The sequence below is a fragment of the Cariama cristata genome, unplaced genomic scaffold, assembly GCF_000690535.1.
Source record: "Cariama cristata isolate BGI_N322 unplaced genomic scaffold, ASM69053v1 scaffold38110, whole genome shotgun sequence".
Taxonomy (NCBI): Eukaryota; Metazoa; Chordata; class Aves; order Cariamiformes; family Cariamidae; genus Cariama; species Cariama cristata.
Window position 1 is genome coordinate 1 of NW_009597008.1, and position 16,932 is coordinate 16,932.

The 16,932-nt window shown below is 37.9% G+C and overlaps 1 protein-coding gene across 1 annotated transcript; it reads left to right on the forward strand.

Moving 5' to 3' along the window:
- Positions 1 to 876: 876 nt before the first annotated feature.
- On the forward strand, positions 877 to 14,119 carry NOM1 (nucleolar protein with MIF4G domain 1; the record flags this gene model as incomplete). Its single annotated transcript, XM_009708235.1, has 10 exons — positions 877 to 1,001; positions 1,933 to 2,128; positions 4,153 to 4,476; positions 4,998 to 5,108; positions 6,328 to 6,495; positions 7,120 to 7,241; positions 11,482 to 11,614; positions 11,964 to 12,095; positions 12,819 to 12,928; positions 13,942 to 14,119. Coding segments are annotated over 10 exons (1,599 nt in total), but the record flags the coding sequence as incomplete, so codon positions are not given.
- Positions 14,120 to 16,932: the final 2,813 nt, after the last annotated feature.

The following is a 16,932-nucleotide window of genomic DNA, read 5'->3' on the forward strand; positions in this document are numbered from 1 at the left end:
GAGAGCTCACCCCCCGAGGACGGCGGGGTGCCTGAGGCCAGCGAGCCCCCGGGCGAGGAGGAGGAGGAGGTAGGGTGTTCGCCTCCGGTAACACGAATCTGCTTCGCAAAGTACATGCCACAACCTGAACGTAAAGCAGGGTTTACGTCACCTCTGTAAAGCATCGGTGTTTGCTGTCTAGTCAGGCCGTGCCGAGTGTTGTCGTGGGTCAAAACAGCGCCGGGCCCAGCAGCAGTGTTGACTTCAGAGGCCTCCCAAGTCCTAGGGACAGCTGTTAGGCCTGGACGGTAGAGTTCCCCCAAGTCAGGATGCTGCCAGATAATACCCTAAAGCGCAAGGCATGTGGCCTTGTCTCTATACACAAGATCAGCAAATAAAAAGAACTACCTTGGCTTCAGAGTTTTAAGAACATGATTAAGCACTTTGGCTAAAAGTAAAGCAAGCTTATGTTAAAGTTAGTGTCTGCTGCAAAGTGAAATGTTACTTCTGGATGATCTCAGAGGTTCTACCTGTGTTAGGTCTTGTAGCAGGAGTGGAGACGAGGCCGAATGCATTTAGCTGGCATGACACTAACTTAGACTGTTAGTATGTCTGCAGCTGATAAAACCAAGACCTAAGATGTCAGGTTTTAATAACAATAAATAAAATGTCGCATAAAAGGAAGAGGGGTTTTGCTGTTGTCAAGTTGGTCATAAACCATAACTTGTTGCAGGCTTCTTTTCTGTATGAAGTTGTTCCTTTGGCATTAGTTATTGGTAAAATATATACTTAACTAGAAGTTTGGAATGTTAATCTTAAATAGAAATGTATATCTGTGTTCAAATATTTAAGATACTAATCTAATTTGGTATCTTATTTTATTGTTTTTGTGGTAAGAGTCATAATCACAGTGCTACGAAATATATTCCCCCTCAAGTAAGGAAAGCTCAGGAGTCGTTAGATGACAAGAAAAGAGAAGAATTGGGAAGACTGAAGAAAATGGTGAATGGTCTCATTAATAGGTAATGTAATAAGAAAAGTCATTAATCTTTCTAATTCCACATGACAGTGCTCATCATTTAAAGAAAAGTGGCAAGGATGTGACTTCTCTCTTCACAAACTGATTTTCAGTTGGCAATCATGTCTGCTATCCTTAATAATAATTATCTTTGTTGATATAAATTCTTCAAAGTTGGTCATTATAGCAGTTGAAAAATCTAGAAAATAAATTTAAGATTGGGCTGAATTCCACATAGCAGTTGCCTGCAAGTGCTAGGTATAATTCAGTAAGTGTCAATTGGAGTATGCCTGTAAAAAAGATCTTATAGTGTGAGTTATAACTCCCCCCAAAAAAGCATTATTTTCTTTTTTTAATTAAATAAAATTACATTTTTCCAACACTACAACTGAGGAGGCGCAACACTTCATAGCTTAAAGTACTGAAGAACAGCAAAAGCAAGCAACACTTTAATGCGTTTTAATTTTAGAATGTTTTTAAAATAAGAAATGTATTGGCATTTTATCTATGTTATCTGTGAAATGCAGACTACAGTATGCAGTTTGTTCAGTCATTTAGAATTTGATATGTTAGAAAAGTACAAGGTATTTTCATATTTAATTTCTCCAAAGACCGTGATGTGCCATAGTGACAACTGCTAAGAACAAAGTCTCTTTCCTTAAGAAATCTGTTCAGTGTTTTGTAAATACTGCTGCTAATCTGTTTTTACATGTAAATATTTTCAAAAAAAACACAGAATTGAATTTGTGTTATATTTTTTTTTAGTTTACTGAACACAGCAAAATACAAAAGGTCCCTTCCAGTCATCTCTTCAGTCTTTCTTCTTAAGCCAAGCTAGTTTCTCTAAAAAGAACAAGTTGTGGTTGGGTAAATTGAAAATTGTGGAACTATGTAAAGAGAAGAAAAAGTGAACATTGAATTTTGTTTCTGTATAGGTTGAGTGAACCAAATTTGTCCTCCATTAGTGGACAAATGGAAGAGCTCTACATGGCCAACAGCAGAAAGGACATGAATGAAACTCTGACAGACATTCTCATGAATGCATGTGTTACTGCAGTTGCCATGCCTGCAAGATTGATGATGGAGCATGTCCTTTTGGTCAGCATTCTTCATCATAATGTAGGAATTGAGGTAATTCTTGTGGTTGGGATTAATTTTGTTTAATAATACATATTGTAGAGTGTTTTTCTTGGTATTTTGTTTGAATTGCCTTTTAATTTTTGATTGTGTGTCACTAAAAAGTGTGTCTAGTTTAATTTCATCGGTATTTGTAGCTTATTTGCTAGATAGCCACAAGTGAAAGGGACCAAGTCTGTTGCTTTGATTAATTTATTTCCTCCATGAGTTACCACTGGCCGGTTATAAAAACATCAGTTTTTCCATCAAAATCTTTCTGCATCCATAAAACATTTTTTTTAAGCTTCACGTTTTCTCCTCCTTAAATACACTACTCCATTTCTGTTCTCTTGGGTATAAGAGGGTATTGTTCTTGGAACGATGTATATCCAGCTAAGAAAGCCCTGCAGTCCTTTTTTAGGCCCAATCATGTAAATCATCAATGGAATTAACTAGGTATATCGATGACTCCAGAATATCAAAAACTTCAAAAAGCATGGCAAATTTTTGGGAGGTTTTCTTTTGTGTTTTTAAGCCTGATGAAAGATTGAGATAAAGTATCTCTTGCTTACTGTTAAGAAGCAGCTGAAACTACTGATGTCAAAGGAAAGATTTTAGCTAATTTCAGTGAAATGTCTCTCGGGAAACAGGTGTTTCAGCACCGTGTTCCCATCAACTCACGTTTTCTTTCTACATCTCAATGCAAAAAATGTATTGATGCAAGTTCTTTAGTTTCTCATGTAGTGACCTGAATGCTGTCTCCGAAACCATATTAAATATCAGATGGTGCAATTACAGCAGGTTTCTTCATGCAGCCTTGCTGTTAAACTTTCTTTTTGTTCCTCTTTGTTGCTTGAAAGGCAGTTTTGGTTGAAAATATAATGTGATATTACAATGCTATTCTAAGAAAAGAAACACAATCTTTTTAGAAGTTGAAACTTTTCAAAATACCTAGGAATAGGTTTTAGATACAGATATATTAATAGGTATTAGAAATAGATAGGTGATATCCAGACTGTCTGCTGTACTACTGACTGTTACGCAGCATCTTTGAATCTGAGTGTAGTATTTAAGTATACTATAAAGTCCCATTATTTTTTCTGTAAAATAAATGTAGAATATGTATTATGCGAAAGTGTGATAGCACAGCTGCATTTAAGATTAGTTCCAGCAATGCAGAAGTTGGGATTCCAATAACTCTGTTTATACATTTGTGCAATATGATGATTGGATAGTTAAAACCTAAGCTGGTGAAGGCTTGTGATGCAAGTCAGTACTACTACTGGGACTTCTGATTTTCATAAGAACAATCAGCAAATATTAGCACTATAATAATGGGGGGGCGGTCTTCTTTAGTAGTGATGTGTTCATTACCTACGTATATTTTGCTATGCTTTCTAATTCCAGTCTTTAACATCAGTTCTTTTTTCACAAATACAGAGATTCCAAAATTTCTTTTCCCAACTGTAGCACTGACAAATGGCTAAGACTTATCCCCACTTCAAAATCAGCCTGAGCTCATGCTCAGCGGCTGTGAAAACTTGGTATGTTGGGAGTTGTTTTACAAGATTATTTTTTTACCCTCCTGTTAAGGATTTTGTTCTGGAATGTTGAACTCTGTGATGCATTTGGTTTTTGACATGCAGCTTTTACAGGATGGATGACTAGCAGTAACAGCATTCTAGCCTCACAGCTGGGAAGATGCTAGTATGTGTCCATGAAAATTACGTAAACAAGTTCTGATGTATGTGTACTGTAAGTTCCTAACATTTACTTTTCTTGCGCAGACTTTAAAAGGCAAGTGGATGTCATATATGAGGTGTAAATAACATATACTTTAAGAAAATGTCACTCCACTTAGATATTTATATATGTAAATGTAGAACATCCATATTGGTTGGGAGAAGCAACAATATTTCTTTAAAATTAATAGTGGCAGCACCCCAGAAATGAGTGTTTTAAAGATGTCTGTAAAATCTACTTAAAGTTAACTGCTGGATTTTTTTTGTTTCCCCACCCCCTAATGGAACTATTGCCAGGTCGGTGCTCACTTTTTGGAAGCCGTGGTGAAGAAATTTGATGAACTCTGTAGAAGTGATGCTGAGGGGAAAGAATGTGAAAATCTGCTTGCCTTGATTGCACATCTGTATAACTTCCATGTGGTTCATTCCCTACTGATCTTTGATATTCTGAAAAAGCTTGTTAGCACTTTCACTGAAAAAGAGATTGAGTTGATTTTGTTTCTTCTGAAAAATGTGGGCTTTTCCTTAAGAAAAGATGATGCGTTGGCTTTGAAGGAACTGATCACTGAAGCCCAGAGGAAAGCAAACACAGCAGAGAAGAAGCTCCAGGATCAGACTAGGGTATGTGGGTGTTTTTTAAAGATTCTCTGTTCTGAATAGACTTTAATAAGCACTTGGATACATGTGTTAATTTACCGAAATGTTTTCTGCTACACTCTGTTTAGGTTCTAAGTTACCATTAATGTTGAGTTGTTGCATGCAGGTATTTGCATTCACCTTGTCTGTCTTTCTCCATTAGTTCTTAGGACACAGACACCAAAATGCTTGTCAGGGGTGAGACTAAGACTGTTTTGCATCTTACGCAATGGACAGTGCTTCTATTTTGTGATATTTTGTACACTTCAAAAAAATGATCACTGAGGCATAGCGTTTAGCAGATTAAGCTTTGAATTGAAGCTTGAACACTAATATAATAGGAGTAAACATCCTTCTCTGCATTTGTATTCATGTAGTCTAAATTTTGATGTCTGTTGCCAGCTGAGCTACTTATTCTCACAGAATAGTAATTTCAAAGTGCATTCATTACTTTATTAAACAAACTTACAACACATAATCCACAGAAATACTTCTTTTCCCAGTAGGTTCGTTTTATGCTAGAGACTATGTTGGCACTAAGGAATAACGATATGCGTAAGATTCCTGGTTATGATCCTGAACCAGTTGAAAAACTCCGCAAATTGCAAAGAACACTGGTAAGAACTTTCTTGACATATGTAGTATAGTTATTCTTAAACCAGAAGTAATTGTTAGTCTTGTACATCAGCTTGATGGGCTATAGTATTTTTAATTGATTTAACAGTCTGAAATTCTTGCGGACAAAAAGTACTTCTTAGATCATGAAGTATTATCTCCTGTGTCCAAGTTGAGTCAGCAGTCAACCAGCCTTCTGAAGAACAGTTTAAGAAAGGACGTAATGCTTAGCCAAAGACTTTGCCTCAAAGTCCTATACTTGAAAAAGAGATTGTGGGATGTTTAATGACTGTGCAGAAGAAATGAGTCATTATGACAAGTTCTTTTTTCCATAGATTTTGGATGCAGGCACCTGCTTCTAACTTCACCAGAATTATTTTGGAAGTCTAACACTTCTGAAAACCTGAATGTTTTTTCTTTCTTTTTTTTTTATGGAGAGAGGGCAGTTTGTCTAGAACAACTCAGTATAAAATGCATGAAAGTAATTATCTCTTTGGATTGAAAACTAACTCATTTTCACAGGACTTGAATCTGGTTTTAGAGTCCACGTGTCTCCAACATGAAAACTACATTACTTGTCTACAACACCTAGAACATCTTATTTTTCAGAAATTTGTAAGTGTAGGATGTGCACATCAGTGATAATAGGCCAGGCAAAAACAAGCTGGGTAACCTTGTTCTGTAGAATGTCCTATCTTAAATTTTCGCAGTCCTCCTGGTACGCTTCTAGACCCTTTTGTTGAAAATTCTTATTTTGTTCAAAGACTTTAAACTTTTTGTTGTTTGAATTGTATAAAACTTAAGGCAGTTTGTCACGTCATTTTGTTTGATCACAAGCATTCAAAAGGAAAATCATGACCAGATTATAAGATGCTGCAACTGCTTTTCAATGTCAGCGTCGTCTGAATTCTAACCAAGTGTTATGATTGGAAGATAGATACTTTTTAATTGATTATCTCTTTTTTTTTAAATTAAAAAAAAAATCAAGCTTCTAAATGTAGATTTAAGCAACTAGCAACTTCTTGTATTTGAGAAATTAGAGTATATGGGAAACTTGTAAATTCTTTTCGGGTTGCTGACTAAAACTAAAGGTGAGGGGAGAAACATGTGAAGACCTTTATGGAGATTAAGTTATTTGTTTAAAGTATTTGTTTAAAAATCATTTTAAGTAATTAAGGTACAAATAAAAGCTTTTGTGTTTTTTGTATTTTGTTATTCAAGGTTCACAGTGGTGGTTCTGGAAAAGAAACTCAGCTCCGTGTCTCCCTGGAATCTCTCCTCAGTGCTGATCAGGTTGGTCGCTGGTGGATCGTAGGGTCATCATGGAGTGGAGCACCAATGATCGATGATACAAACAGCAAGACCCAGCAAAAACTGCATGTAGGAAAGGTAAGTCCAAGCAGTGCTAGTTATAAGTCTAAGTGTTTGTGATCTTTTGAATATTTTTTTATACAGGTGAATAAGTTCATTTCAGAGCCCACCAGAAAAAACTTCAGACTTTTGTAAGACTAAGTTTTTGGACTGTAAATTCTGCTTTTACATTTTTCAAAATGTTGTACTCATGCACTTTGTAAGAGGTGTTACTATAAATATGGTATAGCTGTTTTTTTCTTAGCCTGTGGAATTGCAAAAGTAACTTACGTAAGTGGAAGAAGAGATTTGATTTAAAAGTGGATTTGCTAGTATGAATTCTGACAGGTAGTGTTATCTGTCCGTCGGTGGCATGTATCTAAGCTGATTCTAAAAGTAGCGTGGTGAGATGGTCATGGTGACTTAACATTAGAGAAGCACGTCTTTAAAATAATTGGCACAATTAAAATACATTAAAATGTATTTCCCTGGTTGAAAAAGCTCATGATGATGACAATGCCTCTGGTCAAAAGCTTGGGACCTTTGGATTGCTGCTTTACAGTTTACTGGAGATCTTCATTCATGGTCTTAACTTGAGGCTGCACAAAAATAGCTTTCTTAAATGCTATTTTATTTACGCTTGATTTAATTATTTGTTTTCAGGTGAGTTCAAAGATAATGGAGCTTGCTCGTAAGCAGAGAATGAACACTGATATTAGGAGAAGTATTTTTTGTGTCCTGATGACAAGTGAAGACTTCCTGGATGCCTTTGAAAAGCTTCTCAAGTAAGTACAGACTAGCACAGAAGACAGCCGAGAACTAAAAATAGCATTAGCTGGGTTGGAAAAATAACATTGCTGGTCTGGGCTTAAGAGCATTTTAGTTGATAATACGATGAAAGAAGTGCATAGCTAGGGATCCACCTAGGGTAAAATGGTAGGAGAGTGATCAAAACCCTGGTGTACAGACTAGTAGGGGACAGGCAGAACTGACTGGCAGTAGTCCCTGTTATTCTCACTCATGTCTGTAATTGTGATTTAAAGTATCTTTTGACTTAAGGAACCTGTATCTTTTTACATTGAAGATGTGTATCCTGGTCTAGCGGATGGAAGTCTGTTGCAGGCTTGCTTTCTTACAGAGGCAGACCAGAAGCCCCTTCAGAACATCTCTTGGTTTTGTCACTGGATTTCCATACTACTGCCACTTCCTTTACTTCTTGCCACCTTCTTAAGCCGTCTTGTTGATCTCAGTCCATACTTGCATGACCTGGTAGTGTTCTAGCACCTTCACTTCCCTCTTGCAGAATTTATTAGCTTTGTATTTGCTCCAGGGTTACATTTCATGTCAAGACCAGTTTCCTTACCACTTGGCAAACAGCTCTTTAGAAAAAAGTGTGATCAGGGAAAAGCTCAAACTAAGCTATTCTTTGTTTATCAGAATATTAATTGTAACTGTGTAGTAACTGGGAGGGGGAGATCAGGTCTGAACTTTTCTATTGCAGCCTTGTAATTCAAGGGAATTGTCTTACTAGGATGGCATGCAATTATTTAATTTGCTAACTAAACCAAAACAGACTTTGTAATAAAGTCAACTAATATTTGATTAAATGCCACTTCTGCAAAACACAGCTTGGATTTAAGACTGTGATGGAGCCATTCCAATATCTTAATATGGCCTGTTCAATTAAAAGAAATTAGCTGCTGCTGCTGCAGTTCTTGCCAAGACCTGGTAGCTCAATTTGCAAATTGATCCTTGACTCTCATCCATGCTATTTAAACTAGTATACAAATCTGTATACATACAGACTTGGCAGAAAAACTGTCTGCAGATTGCCTGGTGCATGTTGATACCGATTTTTATACGGCAAACTCAAAGAGAGGAATTCTCAAATCTGCCCGTATCTGGCAGAGTATAATGGAAAGGATGCAGAACTGTCAGTGAAGGAATTAACTTCAGTGTGAACCTGTGTTCCAGAGCGTATGGGAATTTATATTCATATGTTTGATGTCAGTCTCATGAGGAAGAACACAAGAAATATATAAAGAAATATTTTGACTGTGCTTGTTGATTCATCTGCTGTTAGGTCTCTGGCAGAGTTGAGGTGTGGTTAAATGGCAATTTAAACCATTTTAAATCCAGACTGCTATTGTTTTGTCTTTCTCCTCTATATAGCAAAAGAAAGTAATTAGTTTGAAGTCAGAACAGCTCCCTGAAGTGGCTCAGCTTGTGATTGTAGAAGTGTCAATGTAAAGGGAGGGTTGGGAACATCACTGGGGAGCAAAGAGGAGAGAGTAAGACTTGATCCATTTCATCAGCTGAAAGGTCACACTTCCTTCACAAACCACAGATTCACACAGGAGGGGGAGTGAATGCTTCTTGAGTTTGATGGAGAGGCAATTTTTAAAGCTATCTTCTAGAGATGAAGAATTTGAGAAACTTTACATCTCACCAAAAATTGAAACATGTAAAAGTCTTAGATATCCTGTTGTAGTGTGATGTGTAATTCAGGATGGTGAGTATGTGACTGTATCTACTAAAATAATTTGAACTGACTTTTAAAAGGCAGGTTTGAGTGTTGCTATTTTAGATCTAAATGCAATGATAGTCTTGGGCTTCAGCTGATGATAACTAGAGGCAGGCTTCTGCTGGTGATAAATAACCTACTTCAGAGGCAGTTATCGCAAATACAGTGGGAAATTCGTAAAGTGATCAAGACATACAAGTCCATGGGAATACTGTAACTCATGAATGATTTAATAGGTGAGGTGGTTGCATATTCTTTATTGAAGATTATCGAGCTTATGAAATCTGTACAGGTTTATGGTGAAGTTCAGCAGTGAAAGACAATCCTGACTCTTGAATTTTGGATGTTTAGGAATGCTCGGTCTGAAAAGATAAAATACTGCTAGGTCTGTGAAGAAGTGAAAGTAAGAAGAAAAACTAAGAGTGACAAAGCTGGTAAAGGGCCTGGAGAAAAAGTCTTATGAGGAGCGGCTGAGGGAGCTGAGGTTGTTTAGTCTGGAGAAAAGGAGGCTGAGGGGAGACCTGATCGCCCTCTACAACTACCTGAAAGGAGGTTGTAGCGAGGCAGGGGTTGGTCTCTTCTCCCCTGTAACTAGCGATAGGACAAGAGGAAACGGTCTCAAGTTGCGCCAGGGGGGGTTCAGGCTGGACCTTAGAAAGAACAACTTTACTGTTAGAGTCGTTAAGCATTGGAATGGGCTCCCCAGGGAGGTGGTGGAGTCACCATCCCTGGAAGTGTTCAAAAAACGTTTAGATGTAGCGGTTTAGTGGGCATGGTGGCATCAGGTATACAGTTGGACTTGATGATCTTTGAGGTCTCTTCCAACCATAATGATTCTATGATTCTAGTTAACATCAGAGTGCTGATTTAGTTGGTTACAAGTGTCTGGCAACATGAATACTTCCTAAATAAGCAAGTCATGATAGAAGTGGTGATGAACAAGGAAAAGGAAAGTATGCCAAATTAGTGACTGCAATGGAACTTCATGAGTCATCTATTAAATGCATGTCCCATGGCTGAAAAGCTTGTGTGTTTTTTAAATAAACTTTTGTTGCTCTGTAATAAAATCAGATGGAACTTGGCTGATGGGAGAGCAAGCAAATTATATCACAGACACAGCACTTAACAGTGCTGGTCTCTTTTGGAGAAGCAGACTTCAAAGTTTTCACCACTCATTAGCAGTCAGCCTAGAAGTCGTCCCAGATTTTCCTGCTGTAAAACTTTAAATTCTGGGGTTTTTGGCTGAAAGACAATATTTTCTCTGTTAATCTGGTGTGTGTTTGTGATCAAATGCAATGGCAGATGTCTGTAGGTGTATACAAATGAGAGATACTAGAATCAAGTAATGACAAACTACTCTACAGATGGTAGAGCAAGTTCAGTGGAGTCAAACTTTGTTAGAAAATACACTTGAGTTACGCCAATACCATATGAAACTTGAGCTTGAAGCAATGACAAGAATTTTGTTTGACATTTTTCAGATTATAATACGAAACATTTTTCATTTTAATTGGTTTTAATGCCACCAAGCATTTGGCAGCCCTGGAAGCTAAATCATATTATTCACAGAACAGGTGCATTGCGAGTTAGTTACCATTCCCTGCCAAAGTGTCTCTCAGCCCTCTTTTAGACTGGTCAGCTGTTCCAGTGGGAAGGCTGTTCAGTCCTTGGCCTTTGTGCTGAGGCAGCCAACATAAGTAGTCATTGATACTAACTTTTCTTCAGGCTTTTTAAATTTTTTTAAAGTGCCTTGAGGTCACTGACTGCGTCCTCTTAGGCTACTATCAAACAATAATGAATTACAAGTATTGTGTTGCATGGAGTTGATCTGGAGATTAAAAGATTGATATCACCAACTAACTAGAAAAAACATCTTAAAATATTTTCTTATGCCTAGTAAGTACTACAGAAGTGAAGGGCCCTGGACATGGTTCTCTAAATAGGCTCATACTGATCCAAAGGCTGGTTTTCGTCCCATGACCGTAGGTACAAGCATGAGATAACTGCAACAGGGTCCTGCAGTTCTTGTTTCACTATTTAACCTTTGTCTTGGTACACCATGCAGCAGCACTTGCTGCAGCGCTACTGCTACGTTCAAAGGCACAGGACTCAATGATGACAGTGCCCTCTCTTTCTTCATGGAGAGCTACAAACATGTTGTGGGCTACCTTTCCTTCCTCAGGGGCTAATTACACTTGTATTATTCCACTTCTGTTTAGATGTTGGTTTTGCAGCCACTCCTTTAACACCAGTAACGCTGAGCATGCCCATATTGCCATACCAGGTGTTGTGGTTTAACCACTGAGTTAGCCCACAGTCTTTAAGGGTTTGAGTCCATTCAGTGTTTTAAAGGCTTTGTAAGAACTTTCTAACAAGTAAAAGTTAATGTGGTGGTTGGGTGGGGGGTTTAAGTATTGCTCTCAGATGTTGACTATAGCTCGCTCTTTGTGGCAGTAATTTTTTCCTTACTAAACGATTCTAATTCTCTTGCTAAATTTTAGGCTTGGACTGAAAGATCAGCAGGAGAGAGAAATTGTTCATGTTATCCTTTACTGCTGCTTACAGGAGAAGACATATAACCCCTTCTATGCATTTTTGGCTAACAAGTTTTGTGAATATGAAAGACAATTTCAGGTGAAGAAAACATCTGTTTCTGCTTTGGTTTAGTGTCATTATTGTGGTTAGGAAAGCAGTTATTAAATACCTGAGAATGGATGCATGCCTGTTAAGATCTCGATCCTGAGGAAAAATTCTGCTGGTATAGCTATGTGTACTCATGGTCAGATCTGAATAGGAAATAACTACTGCAGAAGGCTTGCTTTCCTCTGTTGTGTGCATTTTAAAAGAATTGAACAGTCTGATCAAGCATCTCTGTTAATGAGGACTTATAAAGAATAGAAGTTCAAAAGATTTTGTTGTGTTGTTACTAATTTAAACAGTCACTTGATTTGTAAGAAATTTTTTTTTTTCCTTTGTCACCTAGGTGACATTCCAGTTTAGTATTTGGGACAAAATCAGAGACTTGGAAAACCTGTCAGCTGGTGCCATCTCCAACTTGGTTTCACTGTTGGCTCACTTACTAAGGTCAAAATCATTGCCACTTTCAGTTCTCAAGGTTGGTGTGTTTCCTTTTCAAAATACTTATGTGTTTTCCTTGCATTTGCTGGTTCTATGGAAAATGTATTTTCTCTGTTACCTAGCTGGTACTTCAGCTGTTCATGCTCATAGCTGAGACAAAACTTGTTCTAAAATTACCGAATTAATCCAATTGATTACGGTATTGGTATTATTTGGGGAAAAGGGAATCTGTGGTTACCCAGGCATACAGAAGGTCTACAGTTCTGTATCTAGAGCAGTTGTAAGATTATTTTCTTTAGGGTATCCAGAGTTGGAACTGAGGCTCCTTCGTTTACAGGCTTTGTCAGTGGATTTTGTGCTATGCTTTTTAGCTGATGTTGATTTTTATTAGACCAGAAAGAAATCTACTGGGCATTTGGATTCTAGAGTGGGGAGTCCATAGAATTTTATTAGAAGAATAATTGAAATGTGTTAAACAGGCAATTATATGGATTGTCCCACGTACTTCTGAAGTATTTATCTAATGGAGAAATTATATTCAGTATTCTAGTACTAGTAGACAGGTTATTCCTTAGAAAGTTCTCCACTTTCCTTATTGATTCGCTTTGGGAGACAGCGTTCTCAGCTAATTCTTCTGTGCCAAACCTAAGACTTTGTGTATATGGGAAGCCAGTTGGTGTGCTAAAAACTGTTCATTTAGAAGAGAATTCAGCTGTTTGAAATACTTGAATTAATCTAATTCTCCCTCTCTCTCTACTAGGTAATTGAATTCAGTGAACTAGATAAACCCAAAGTCCGTTTCTTAAGACAAGTATTAAGCATGCTGTTAATCAAAACAGATGCTGAAGAACTTAGTGACATTTTTGTGAGGTAAGTGATCAGAGAGCTCTCCAGGGAACCTTTGATGAGTAGTAATTAAGATAAGAAGTTTGCTTATTTTGTTTGGAATTATACAGTGCATTTTCCAAAGATCAGCCAGCCATCCCTTAGAAAGGAACCTCTCCTGGGTGAGGGGAGGGAAGCGTATCATTTGTGTGTTAGTTCAGGCTCTGATATAGATACAGCTGTGAGAAATGATGTACAAATAAGGCTTTGAGATACTTGGTGTATCATTTTGGTCATAGGATTTTCATGAGCAGAGCTCTGTAATTACCTGTTGTCCTTATTGCTTTACCATCTGTGTGCAGTGGGATTCACTCTAGCAGCAGTCTTTGCTAAAAGCTATCTTTAGTGTAAGAAGTAAAAATAAAGAAATACTAATGATGGAAAGGTTTGGGGGATTTTTTTTTTTTCTCCCCAAATCAACATTGTCTGGAAAATCTTATTTTTGTATATGAGACGGAGTTGCCTGGAGAGGCCGGGAAATTTGCCTCCTTGGAGATGCTTAGGACTTGAGTGGATAAGACCTGACCACAGCTGCATGTTAGTCTGGCTTTAAACAGGAGGTCAGACCAGATGACCTGCTGACATCCTTTCTGACTCAAATTATTCTGTGATTCCATGATTTAGTTGTATTAAACTTGCAATGTCGCCTAAAGTTAAAAAAAATTAGGTGATGATGTTTCAACCATTACGCTGCAACACAAGGAAGCTCAAACATGGTGTTTGCCTCGTTTTTTGCTGCAACGTAATTGTTTACATAAAGCAAGTCTAAGGCTCCAATATTCCGTTTTATTGTTGAGGATCAATTGTATGTTGAGTGTATTTGGGCTGTTTGCCAAACCACTGTAGGCTTGCTGGTAATTTGAAAGCCTCTTCAGAAAAGCTGCTTTTATAGGTTGGATTTTTTTCTATGTCTATATTTGAAGAAGATAAAGAAAAAAATTAAGGAAGTTCTGAAACAGTAGAAGACTAAAGGCTATTTCTGATCTGTATCTTTACAGGGTATCTGACAACCCCAAACTGGGAATGCTACGAGAAGGCTTGAAACTCTTCCTTACCCACTTCTTACTGAAAAATGTACAAGCCCAAAAAAGTGCTGAAGAAGCTAGCTTATTAAAAGAAAGAGTTGAACTAGCAACCAAGGCTTTGCAAGCAAAAGAATCCAAATTGAAGCTATAGTTCTGTTTTTCTAATAAAACATATGGAAGAACTGAGGCTGCATGAAGATGCAAAGCTTTGTTAGTCTTTCAGACCCAGGTAATTGAGAATGAGGAGAGCCATGTTACTCTAACGGATCCATTTTTTGATGTAAACAGTTACTTTGCTCTACACGCTAGTTACAGGTTTAATTGAAGGTGATACAAATCCTTTTTGAAGAAAGGGAAAATGTGTTTTTTTGTCATGTCCCTTTTTAGTTCGAGTGTCTCATGTTGATGGTTAGTATCTGGAGAAGAGGATGAATTTCCCTTCTGTGATACTCCTCGTCAGCAGTAGTGTTCTGCATTGCATATTCTAACCTTTCGTTTAAAATAATGGCATAATACTGACCACTGTATGTTAAAGGAGCAGCCTTAATGAAAGGCTTTTAATAACTAATCATTGTACTTGCCTGAAGAAACAGGCCACCAGATGGCATAAGTACTGGTGAGTTGGTTTTGGAAAACGACTTTTTTTCTGAAAGTGTTGTTAGTCATCTGCTAATTCTGTGAATTGTTTACCTGACTGTGGGTCAGGAAAAGATCTTCAGTTGGATTCAAAGCTGTAGTGGAACGACTTGAAGATCTGACTTCTCCCAATTATATTGGGGTTAGAGATCACAGCATGGATTTATTGCTCTTTTAGCCTGTGTTTTGCAGCTTTAACATTGGAGTTGCCCAGTCATTTGTGGTAATCTGATTTTTCTAAGCGTAAAGAATAATATTAGTATGAGTCTTTTAATAAGAGGATACCTTCCTTAAGAATTTGCTTGCATTTTCCATTCAGATGTTTAAAAACTAGTAATAATGTACATTTCTTTCTGTAACACTCAGAGTTAATGGTTTGTTTCTTTTGTCACCTTACCACTACATATTAAACTGCATTTTTTCTAAAGGCTTTGCTGTTTGTATTAGCTTTACTCTAGCTAGCTTGCCAGGAAGGGAATGACCTTAAATTGCGGGGAGAGGGGGAAGCACTTTCTCATCTGCAATATGCGCTGCCGCTGCATGATCTACTTGTCCTAGAGCTGCTGGCCCTATTTCTATAACCAGGCTTGCCCACTGGTGTTCAATAGTCCACTCACTTATGGTGCCTTCTAATTGCATTTGATACCAATTGATCTATTCAGCTGCTTTGGATTGGTCCGCATTGGGGCAATTTACTCCCAGTAGGCATCCTCCAGAAAATTTTCAGTTCTGCAGCAAGAGAGGTGGACACGAATTTTTATTATTATTTTTAATCAAAGAGTTGAATGTAGAATTCTGTGCTTACTCAGTTGTATGAGTAATGTTTTCACGCAGTGGAGTGCTTCCCCCAGCAGCCAGAGAGCTGTTTTTCTCAGCTTTTTTATGTTGGAGAGGGCAAGTTGGAGGGAACAAGGTGTCCTGGGAGCAGAGAGACCCAGTTTCAAAATCCCAGGTTACAGTAGCATGGTAACAACTGACACAGAAGAGATTGCTAGCAAAAGAACAAAGCAAGATGCTTTCTTCAGCCTGTTTCATACCGCTGGCGGCTTTTAAGCATACAAAACTGGCCATTTCCCCTCAGTTACATCTTACGTGCAACAGGCAGAAGAGGAAAAACAATTAGTTACAATATTTCTATTTTAACTAAAGCATGGTCAGCAGAAGAACTGACACTATTTTGATGGATACAAAAGTCACGACTTCGGAGAGTGCCTGTAAACAGCTCCCTTGCAAACAACCATGCCAAAACTCGTATTTTAGTTTTGGAGGCTGGACTCAGGAGAAAATCTGTGCAAACCCCTAGAAACTGGCTGCTGTGGAATGCGTCGGACCTCAGTGAGTAAAAATTGCTCTCCTGGACTGCAGCAGCCACCTAATTAATTACCTTTTTTGCTGGAGTTTAGGTAGACCCAGCATTTCAACGTGTTTGTGGTTTAATAACACATAAATGGAAACAGATTGCTGTAGCTGGGAGGTTGAGGCAACTTTGCTCCTCGAGATAAATCTTGAAACATCTTCCTTAGATTAAATGTGACAGGCTGCCAGCTCCTTGTTTGAATACTTTGCTTGGTGATCAGAATTGACCACCCTTTGCTGCCTGTGGAAAGATTGCCTAGTGTTTTATGGGTCTGAGTCTATTCACTTGCTGCAGCTGCCTGAGGCAGTGTGATGCAGGTGTTGCTGTGCAATTAGAGGAGATGGTTTTAACCTTACAGTATAAAATTACAATTGCTATTTTTTTTAAACCGAGGCTTGCATTAGTTATTATTTATCCCAAATGGCTAGTATGTTTTGTTCAAACTTACAGTTATTAGAGCCATTGCTTTGTTTCTGAAGAAAACTGATTTTACCTGCCTGCTGCTTTTACATTTCTCACATTTGTGTAGAAACGTTGTGTTTGAAAAACTGAATTCTCAAGGAAAGCAGCCAAAGTACGCTGCCGGTCCGCCGTGCTGTAGTCATGGTACGAGAACAGTTGCTGTGGGTGATTCTGCAGAAGTCCTGTCCTCTCATTGTGATTCAGTGAGGCAATAACTGTCAAACTGAAATTTGACAATTCTAAGATAAATGTGAGTTCCCGAGTCTTGGATCTTGCCATGTTTAACAATTTTTTTCTGTGGTCCTACTGGCCAAACTGCCACAGCTTGATGGAGGTGGAAGGCCTGTCAGAGTGTGCTATTGATGTACATATTGATGCATCTGCAAGCTGTCACTTCTGTGGTCCAGTTGCATCCCAAGGATATAAGGCACGTGTGAAAAGGAAAGCTGATATTATTTTAAGTTTCTTTTTACACATATTTATATTACTCTATATATATAAATATATTT